This window comes from Amaranthus tricolor, chromosome 5 (assembly GCF_026212465.1).
Source record: "Amaranthus tricolor cultivar Red isolate AtriRed21 chromosome 5, ASM2621246v1, whole genome shotgun sequence".
Lineage (NCBI taxonomy): Eukaryota > Viridiplantae > Streptophyta > Magnoliopsida > Caryophyllales > Amaranthaceae > Amaranthus > Amaranthus tricolor.
Genome location: NC_080051.1, coordinates 18,204,331 through 18,215,231, shown reverse-complemented (window position 1 = coordinate 18,215,231; position 10,901 = coordinate 18,204,331). Strand labels below are relative to the sequence as shown.

The 10,901-nt window shown below is 33.5% G+C and overlaps 2 protein-coding genes across 3 annotated transcripts; one reads left to right on the top strand and one right to left on the bottom strand.

The window, feature by feature from the left end:
• Positions 1 to 531: 531 nt before the first annotated feature.
• LOC130812786 (aquaporin TIP1-2-like) lies at positions 532 to 1,928 on the top strand. The gene is made up of 3 exons (XM_057678383.1): positions 532 to 664; positions 777 to 1,027; positions 1,563 to 1,928. The coding sequence occupies exons 1-3, from the start codon at positions 532 to 534 to the stop codon at positions 1,926 to 1,928; spliced, it is 750 nt and encodes a 249-aa protein (XP_057534366.1).
• On the bottom strand, positions 1,784 to 9,743 carry LOC130812787 (uncharacterized). Of its 2 annotated transcripts, XR_009042123.1 has the most exons (10): positions 9,434 to 9,743; positions 9,241 to 9,326; positions 9,106 to 9,153; positions 8,363 to 8,451; positions 8,116 to 8,169; positions 6,708 to 6,775; positions 6,552 to 6,598; positions 6,287 to 6,384; positions 2,648 to 2,807; positions 1,784 to 1,924 (listed from the first exon to the last, which is right to left on the bottom strand). XR_009042123.1 is itself a non-coding variant. In XM_057678384.1 (9 exons), exons 1-9 carry the CDS (start codon positions 9,490 to 9,492, stop codon positions 2,703 to 2,705), a joined length of 654 nt encoding a protein of 217 aa, XP_057534367.1. In that variant the 5' UTR covers positions 9,493 to 9,743; the 3' UTR covers positions 2,641 to 2,702. The 2 variants fall into 2 exon arrangements, 1 of the variants encoding a protein (XP_057534367.1); XM_057678384.1 differs by lacking the exon at positions 1,784 to 1,924 and having other exon boundaries at positions 2,641 to 2,807.
• Between the last annotated feature and the right edge of the window lie 1,158 nt (positions 9,744 to 10,901).

The following is a 10,901-nucleotide window of genomic DNA, read 5'->3' as shown; positions in this document are numbered from 1 at the left end:
AATTTTAAAATAACAACTCATCTTGTATGAGACCGTATCACCATGAGACGGATCTATATAATATCCCATTTCTTCAATTGATTACTTTAAGATCATAAGTAATCGTTTTAAGGTTATAAGTATCGTTTTAAGGTTATAAGTAATCACTCTAAGACTATAAAATTTAATTATATTAAAATTATGAGTGATTACTTTAACATTATAAGTGATTAATTTAAGACAAAAAAAGTATATTGGGTCACCCAATAGAGATGGTCTCACCATGAGATCATCTCATTTAAGAATTAGTGTTAAAGTAATCAATCAGAGAAATTGACTAATTATATGGACCCATTTCATTATAAGACCATCTCATATAAAACGAGCTAATAAATAATAAAGAAATGAAGACTAATTATTGTTTTAGACCTCTAGATGCCAACTATATATAATGGAGACCTAAAGCACTGTAATGCACCAGACAGAGCTTAGAGGAACAAGCAAAGATATACAAGAGGTTCGAAAAAAAAAAGGTTAACTAGCATTGCAAGAATGCCGATCCCAAGACTTGACATCGGTTCAGCTGCCGAAGCTAGCCAACCCGCAGCCCTCAAGGCTGCATTGGCTGAGTTCATCTCGATGCTTATTTTTGTTTTTGCTGGAGAAGGTTCCGGCATGGCATTCAGTGAGTTTACTTATGTCTATGATCACAAACTTTTTATGCTTATTTCCTTCGTTGCGAAAAAAAAAGGTTGTATGCCTTTAGTTACTGATGAAATTGATGTGTGTTTGTACAGGCAAGCTCACAGATGGTGGAGCCGCAACCCCTGCTGGGCTAGTAGCTGCTGCATTGTCTCATGGTTTCGCACTGTTTGTGGCTGTCTCGGTGGGTGCCAACATCTCCGGTGGACACGTCAACCCTGCTGTTACCCTTGGTGCTTTCCTTGGTGGTAAAATCTCGTTTTTCAGGAGTATCCTTTACTGGATTGCTCAGTGCCTTGGTGCTGTCGTTGCTTGCCTTCTCCTTAACTTCTCCACCGGTGGACTGGTAAATAAATATGCATCAAATCCTACAAATCTTTTCGTGTAGTTCTACTTTCAATTTCCCGTCATCTACACCTCACCCCCAAAAGAAAATTATTCACCCTCGTTGATACAGTGGCTCAGCAAGGCATGGCCTGCAAGGGCCGTGCCATGCCCACGTACTGCCTGAAGTATTATCCTACTCGTTTAGTTATATAGATGACTTAGAGCTGGTAGGCCATTTTTCTTCCCTAGTTTATGCTAGTCTTAGTCAAACATGTCCTGCAGCTCATTTGTGTCAATATCAGCAGGGAGGTTTTTGAGGGTGTGCGAGATGATCGACCGCATAGGGCCCCTCTTTCTCCCGTACATGAAAAAGTTAATCAAAAAACAAATATGTTAAGTTTATTAACAAAATAAATATATTGACTATAAATAAGGCGCAAAATTAAAGTTTTGCACAGGGTCCCCAAATTTTTCAAGATGGCTCTATGTCAGCTTATAACATTTTCAAGGTCGAAAACTAAGCTAACCTGAAACTGGTTTTCCCCTGTCAACAGCCAACATCTGCATTTGCTCTATCCTCTGGAGTGAGTGTCTGGAATGCTCTCGTCTTTGAGATCGTGATGACCTTTGGACTTGTTTACACTGTCTACGCTACTGCTGTCGACCCAAAGAGGGGTGACATCGGCATCATTGCTCCCTTGGCCATTGGTCTGATTGTTGGAGCCAACATCTTGGCTGGTGGTGCCTTCGACGGTGCCTCCATGAACCCTGCAGTATCCTTTGGTCCTGCTGTTGTCAGCTGGACATGGGACAACCACTGGGTCTACTGGCTCGGCCCATTCATCGGTGCTTCAATTGCTGCTCTCCTCTACCACATCGTCTTCATTCAGCCAGACAACTACGAGGAGCTTCCTAACTAAGACACGAACATTTCCTCCCCTTTAGTAAGCCTATATGTTTGAATGGCAGCTACTGGGTTGTATATGCATTTTCCCATAAGATTCGACTGTTTTCTACATGTTTTATTTTTTTCATCAAAATACTGGCAGTGTTAAACCGTCCTGGTGAAAAGTTCTTCCTTTGCTTCAATGAATTATTGATTGTTAATTATCGCGCTCATGGTTTACTTGATTTAATTTCACAAAAATGAAGTTTTATTATGCCTAGTAATCAGATTGTTGGGCATAATTCAGTTAGCCCATGCTCTGAACAAACATTGAGATACACCATGCTTCATTTCACCCGGTCTGGACTCAGAAAAAAACGTAAAACATCTCACAGTTACACCAGAAAGCCCTAAATCAACTAAATGAAGCCACAAAATAGAATCAGTATCGAAAACAAAATCTTCACATAGCACTAGCATAAATACAGACAAGTGCTTTAAGCAGGCAAAAGGCATCATATGAGTATCGCTATTTTTTCTTCGTAAAATTAAATTGTAAGGTACATCAGCGCGTAAGTTTCGCAATGTAATGCACTAATACTACCATCCTAATGATCACATGGCTTACTGGGAGAGTAAGCCAACGAAACAATTAATATTCAGGCAAATTGCATAGAAAAGAATATATGATAACATGACTGGAAAAAAGAATGTGTTTTGATCTGAAGTCAGTGAAATACAGGAGATACGTACAGAATGTAAACAGCACATTAATCCACTGTGAGACCGAAGGGACAACATTGAATGACTACTCTTTCTTCGTTTGACGAGGTTTACGCAGCTTGGATCGTCTTTGTTTCAGTAAATGCAGGTAAAGCTTCAACCAAAGAAAAGGATAGCAGACAAGAGCCACCTAACATCAGAAGTTCATCCAAGCGTCAGCTAGTTAGCATGAAATTTGTTAACATTAAAAAGAAGTGTTAAGATACTTATTAAGACCTGAAAAGGACATGAACATTGTGAGGATGTGTTCTCGTTTTCACTAAAAAAAAAAATCACTTGAAAGGAAAGAAATATAATGAACTTGAGCCCATTCCTTTGACTCAGGAGAGGTGGTTGGTTCCTATCTTAGTTGCTTTTTTAACGATTACATAGTGACACGTACTAAGTATTGAGATGTCTCCCTCACCTCAATTAATTCATCTTATATCTTTGGCCTACCATCTTCATCCTTGCTCAACCTCCTACACTTTCTAATCCCTCTGCCATCTTTGTCATTTGCTAATGTCAGATATGAGGCAAATTGCACTGCTATCCTCCAAAAGTGTAGTTTAGGCAACATATAATCATGCATGGAAGCACTAGTAAGGATGAGAAAACTGAAAAGTTTAGCATGGTGCTACTAATGGGAAAAACTGATATCAAAATTCCACCAATCTTGCAAATTTGGCTGTTGGTAATCAACGTTTTGGTTAAATTTGGACTATTTGTGTGCTCAGCAATGGCAATGGTGGCTATGGTGTACAGGAGAAGTTGGCACAGGTATTGAGTTGTTGAAGGCAATCAATAGTTGAACTTATCATTTCCTCCAATCAACAAACCATAATACTTTCACTAGGATGAGGGTTCTAAAAGAATTCATTATCCTCTGCAAGTAGTAACAAATAACATCAAATTTTAATCATAAAAGAAAACAATATTATCATTTAGTTATCACAACACCTATGCCCACTCAGTTATTACAACCATAACAACAATAACAAAAGACTTAATCCGAAATGATTGAAGTCAATTACCAGAACCAATAAATCAATCTCATTGGTTATCCAAATGATTTCTCCTCCTCCATTCATTTCAGTTATCTATCATCACAAATTCTCAACCAATAAATTAAAATTCTTCATATCCTTTTCCGCCATACATGTCTTCTTCGATCTTCCTCTTCCTCCTCTTATATCCTCAAGTCCCAAATATCTAATTTCTTTACTAATTTGCCAACACTCCGTTGTTACATATGTCCAAACCACCTTAAACGATTCTCTTTCATCTTATCTTCAATATCTACGACTCATCTTATGTCTTTTATCAAAAATTATGACCTTCAAAGTATATCCACTCATCCATATAAGTATTATGCATTTCAGTTACCCCCATAGTCCTATAAAAATCCCTCCTAAAAGGATAACATTTTGACTCATAATCATGTTGGTCTAATGACACCTCGATAAAACTTATCTTTAACCTTTACCGTTTGTTTGGTTGTTGTTACTAACTGATGGAATTGAAAATGATTTATATTGTAAATTTTCATGAAAAGTACTATGTCATTCTCATGGTGATGAAATGTTCATCATATAAATGTTTTTTTTGTTATTATCCATTACTGTGTAATACTACCTATCAGAATGGTAATGCATTGGGATGAAATTTGAAGAAAATGAGATGATTAAAATAAGACTAAATATGATCATTAAACTTGTTAAGATATTATTCTACTAAAATTACACTAACTTTCCATCACATTTCCCACTAATTAATACCTATAACCAAACGGGTCGTAAGAGTACACCGTAATCACTTAATAACATAATTACCCAATTTTCATTCTCCATTTTTATAACCAAAATCCTTTGGTTCACATCCCAGTGAATATCAACATTACTCTAAAAGATGAACCCAAAGTATTTGAAATAATTATATGAAGCGATTTCTTTTTCTACCAACTTTATAGTGTCTTTACTTAAGTCATTTGTGCTAAAATGACACTTCATGTATTCCGTCGTACGTCTACAGTTCAACTCAATTTAACCCTTGTGACTTCAACTTTTGTCTCCATCATTCTAACTTTACATTTAAATCCTCTTTATTTCTGCAACGCAATGGAATAGCCCATTGATATGCCATGACAATGAAGAATTCATAATTGTAACGGATGCAAGAACTACAAAGAAAGTGAATACAAGCATTCGAGAGGCTTAAAACTCTCCTAAAATGAGTTTTAGAACTCAACTAAAGTGTATAGCAAATATTCTAATATCGTTCTCTATTATCATTTTCTTATTAATACTAGTTCACCCCTCCCTTAAGGTTATGACTAACTAATACTAAAATACCCATACTACCCTTATATCTAATATATATCAATTTCATCTAGTAAAACAATGTCATTAGTAACATGCACTAAGGCACATCTCTTTGAAATAATTAAGTGATCTCATCTAAGACCTCTGAAAAAAGAAAAGAGCCCAGGAATGAACCTTGAAGAAGGTAAATTGTGATTGGAAAATCCTTTGTTCCCCATCCACATGGCTTAATGTTTGTTCTCACTTCTCAGTTACAGTTTATATTTTGTAGTCTACACTATAATAATGTAGTTTCTAGGAATAATGTTCTTTGTCATTGTCTAATAAAATATTTCTCTTAGTAGCTTTTCAAATTGATAAAAATCATGTGTAATTCCTTTTTTTCTAACCCTACAGTACTCTATCGTTTCGAACTGATTCTCTAATATGCATATGTTGGTATATCTTCATACATACTTCTTAGTGGCGATCCACTGTGATGTCAATGAGGTTAACTGACATCACCTAAATAAAAAAAAAACGAGTAATATTAGAGGTTAGAAAATTGCAGGTTTTTGTGAAGATGGTGAAGAAGGCAAAAGTTGTTGGTTACCGTTTGCTTTCTTAAGGCTGCCTAATTACTTATTAGGGTTGGTTAATTGATGGTCTTACGGATGGTAGTACATTGTTTTCAAACTATGAAAACTCGTCGTGAACAATTACCAAGATCGAACATTGTTAAATGTAATTTTTATTTAACCTATTGACATCGGTAACTTTTTTCAGGATTCATCCCTTAAACTTAAATCACTCTTAATAGTAACGGTAATGATTTTATCACAGTAGTTGGAGAAATCTTGTATATCCCCTTTGTTCTTATAGATTTGTACCAAAGTACTTCTCTGTTCTCTCCTAGTTCTTGGACATCATGTTGGTCTTCAATTGAATAAATTAGTTAATTAAGTTACTCGAATCCTCCCTATACATCTCTGCACCTCAATAGATACAACATATGACTTCACCGCTTTCTTTAGCTTCATTTCTTCAAAGCACCCTCGACTTCTGGTTTCTTAAACATAATTCTTTGTTTTCATCCATGGTAGCGATAAATATGTCTTCTAAAACATTTCCTTGTTCTCGATTAAATAACTCATCAAAATACTCCCTCCATCGATTAAATAAATAAATAATTTAATTCTCCCACATTCCTTTTACCATTGGTCTGAAATTGGTGAATATTCTTTACAATGACAAACACACGAGGAAATGCTCAAAATATAACTATATAAGGAATTTTCTAACATTGCGATAAAAAATAAATGTATAGTACCTTGACAAAGGTAAGATAGCTGAAATGAAGGGCAGCGAAAAAATTTCTGTAAAGGTCCTTTTCCTTTATATATGGAAGAGCTTGGTACATAAGCCACACTGCAGGGCATGAATTTAACACAATTTTTAACGACTACTTCAGGCAGGCATGAAAAATTAAATGAGCTAACATTACAGGCTCTTAAACATCCAAAATTATGTAACAAATAAGTAATAAAAATAAAGGTTAAAAGAAAGAAGATATTGAGATAAATCAGCATACTTACTTTCACCAGCAACTCCAACAGGATACACTGGGATGAAAAGAGTGTACCTGACAGAGAAATAGATCAAATGAATATGAAAATCAAGCCCATGCATAAGGATCACAGTTGAACGACATCTATCCACCGGAAAGAACATAATTGTTGAAGTAAGAAAACCTGATGTAGGTCGACCAATATGGGCATTTTCCAATACAGCTTAAAGCGTAGTTTGAGTACCTAATTACCTGTATCCATTCCAAACATTTAGATAATTCTCATAGACAAACAAGAAGCATAAAATGATGACCAATGAACATGTGATGGCAATAAAAATTGCAAATCAATACACCAAATATTTATATCATTCAAAGCAGATAGAATATGAGCATTACATTTCGAAGTTAGGATACCAACTAAATTCAGCAAATTTAACCATCATATCAATATCCACGGGGAAATGCATGAAAATTAATTGGTGAGGCTTTTCTTTCATCCAAGAGTTTCTCAAAGAAAATTGTGAAATGTTCTTAAATTTGTTTTCAACAATTTTTCAGAATACATTTTTTTTAACTATCACACTATCAATCACCCAGACTTTGATTATAATTTTCTATGAGCGTGATACACTGGGGATGATGATGATATTGATGACTATCAATCACCCAAAACAATTTATTAAATCCATTGAAATGTGAGGTGGGCACAAATTTGAGTAGTGAGTATAAAGACAGTAAAAAAGAAATGGGAGAGTAATCCACAAAGTCCTGTGAGTTTGTTTAGAAGCCTCTAAGAGGTAAAATATACTAATCTGTACTAAGCCTCTGGTGTGTCGTGGTCTTTCTTCCTAACCTTCACTTTTCTTCTTTGCAAGGGACTTCTACGATTTCTTGGGGGAGTAGGGGAGACTGTACCAACAGTATGCATCAAAAAATCATTTCTACTTTACAAGAATCTGATTCTGCATCTTTCTAAGGAATCTCAAAAATTTCAAATGCTATTAATCCAGTATACATGGAGCAACTGAAAGAATCCCCTGTCAAATCCATTTCAACTCACAAACTCCTCCTGCCACAGAAAACGCATAGCCGCCATGGTCAGACTCACAGCCCTAACCTACATATTCAGCACGTCAAAGATTCTTGTTCTGATGTGACCTCAATTATTCAGATTCGGACTAAATATCTATTTTTAAGTTCCATAAACATGATAACCCTCCGAAAAGACAGGAGAACATGAACATATTCGATAATAAGATGTTCAAAATAAATCCATGAACCTGTAATACGAAGTTCCTACAGCGTTCATTTCAAGCTTCAAATCATTATTCAGCATCTTGGTCCAATTCTTTTCACCTCAAAATTCCTAAATTTATTTGAAATAGACAAAACTGATATTCTGACTTATTAGCCCTAAAATAAGTGAGATTATAAGCGTCAAATTTCTTAATCTGATTCTGAATATATACTCACTTCACTAATGCTCCAAGCAGCAAACGAAGATAGTGAGTTCGCAATGACATAAAAAAACGAATCATAGGTCATTTCAAGTGAAAGTTTTCAAAGATAGCCAAGTTGAAGCAACTCACTTCACTGATGCTCCAAGCAGCAAAAGTTACAAAAATGGATTGAGACTCTTGTACCTGTACAGATTTTAGAAAAAAGAATCGTTTAACATTGACACACAGACTTACATTGTCTAAGCTTGCCGTCCAGACTGTTGAATCAATTTTTACATTGACAGGCAATTCGAACTATGAATGCGACAACTAATTCAAAAGAGTTCACAAAAAACCCAAGTGGGTTCAAAAGATGTGTATAAGGAAAGCCATGAACCTCAACAATGTTCCCAACAAGAGCTAGAAGATAGTGAGTTCTTCCTCCCCATTGCATAAGAGGTAACAACACTCCACTTGGAACAATACCTACATTCTCGTTAAAACATACAAATAATATAGGTAACTTCAGACCTCCAGAACGATAAATTGTCATAAAATACCTATACAATTACACATTTTCTCAGAACTTGCCTTATAAATATCTTGTGAAAAACCACATTACAAATTAGTCTTATTTGTGAAAGATTACCATTTACGGCCTATTCGGTTGGCAATAAGAATGATTGCTAGTGTAAATTTCATGAAATGTATTATGTCATCCCAAGTTAATGAAACATTGATCATAAAAAATTAGTTCACAATTTTCCATTACTACTTCATACCAACTCTCGAAATGTTGATGCGCATTAAAATGAATTTTGTGAAGAAAAGGAGATGATTGAAGTAGAACACGCTTAACTATCAAGCCATTTTCGTACCAAAATTATGTCCATCTGTTAGCTTGGGTGTTAAGTGGTAGTTATTAATAACAAACACCTATTTACAACATACCTCGTTTTTGACAGAAGTTGTAATTCTATAAGTAGTATAGTTTTTAACAATTTTTTCCAATGATAATAATAATTAATAATAGAACTGACAACTATAATGTCTTAGACATGCACAAATAAAACAAACTTTCAAGCAAATTTGTATGAAAATTGAAATAGTAGTATCTTATAAGTAAAAGAACATACATACCTAAAGCACCATGTATAACTTCCAAGAAAGCAGTTTTCTGCAATAAACCTTTTATGCCCACAAAAATTCAAATATTTAAAGTAATACCCAAAAATTTTAGTACAAATGTGGCAAAAAATAAAATAAAATGCTTACAAATAAGTTGCCCAGAAGAGGCAAATGCGGCATTGAAGGAATGAGTGGTACTGAGATCTATTAAAATTCGCCAGAATGCAATTGCCCTGCAACCCAAAAAAAAAAAAAAAAGAGTTAGAATATCTTGATAAGTAGTAAGTACTAGATTATATCAATGCTAAAATGAATGATTTTGCAGGGAAATTGAGATTACCAGCCAATGGTTTGAAGAAAATTGTAAATGAAGAGGTATAAATTGGACAATCGAGCCATAATTTGAATTGCTATTATCAAAAAATTATAATTTGTATTGTTCCAAATTTCAGTTTCAACTTCTTGTTCGACTACGAAATTTTAAGGATAAAATTGAAAGAAAAAACAATTTTTTGAATTTCTTATCAATTGATTGTAAATAATTTCAGGGACATGATTCATCCACGTTAACCTTTTACGTCTTCGACGGATACACTAATTTGCATTGAATGCAAGAAAAAACATCATTTTCACTTGTTAATCTTGTTAGGGAAATTTATGGAGCTCCAAATTTTCGGATTTTTACATAATAAATAAACTTTTTTTTTTATTTCCAGGGTGACCGTCACTTTTTTTTTTTTTAATTTCTAGGGTGACCGTCACTTTTTATTTTTTTTATATGATAGACAAAAGGAAGTTTTTTTTGTTAACTTTACATTATTTTTACCCAACGAAATGACATTTTCTTACAAAAAAAAATAAACGTTGTAATCACTATAATTGACCACATATTTCGTCATTCAGTCAAAATAAATACTTAATTAAACCAAAAGCTTAACATTTTTCTGCTACATGGAAAAATTAGAAGCTCAAGGTCATCATACGAAGGTATTTCTTTTTTTCATAATGGTCACTTGTTATTATTAAATAATAGGTCTTCCGTCTATTATGCATGTTATACTACACTTTTTACGCAATTTAATGTGTTATTTAAATCATGTATATATTGAATTACATAAATCTAAAAAATATAAAAAGTTAATATATTATGAAAGAATGCGATTAAACGATTCAAATAGGATCCACTTGATTATATTTTTTCTCATGAAAGATTTAGTGTTTTTTTTTTCACCTATCATTTCCTGACCCTACCTTGTAATAAAAAATGTTGGAAATTGAAATCAAAGTATACATATACACTCTTTGTCCCTTTTAATTTGGGTGGTTTGATTCAAATATGTAAGAACTTTTCAAATTATATGGTGCACACCAAATGGGACAGAGAGAATGAAATTTAGTTAACTAACTAATTACTTAATAAATTTATAATCATTATATTGCATTATACTTCATCTATTCACTATTATTATCCCATTTGGTTTTGAATATTATTCATTAATCACTCTGAAAATGTGTTTTGCTCTTACTCTATAAATTAAAATATAATCAAGTGGGATCTTGCTTGATTTATTTTAATGTAAATTTAATAATATTAACTTTTTTATATTTTTTACTCAAATACAATTAGAAATATTAAAATCATATAAATTGAAATAAACTTGAATTATATAAATTTATTAGTGTATAAAAATAATAGTTTAAATTAGGGTTTGATCCTTTAACCTTAGATTACAAATGTGTTTATAGTTCAACCATTGAGTTATAGTAATTTTTGTTATATTTTTACTCTCTTTAAATTATATACTACA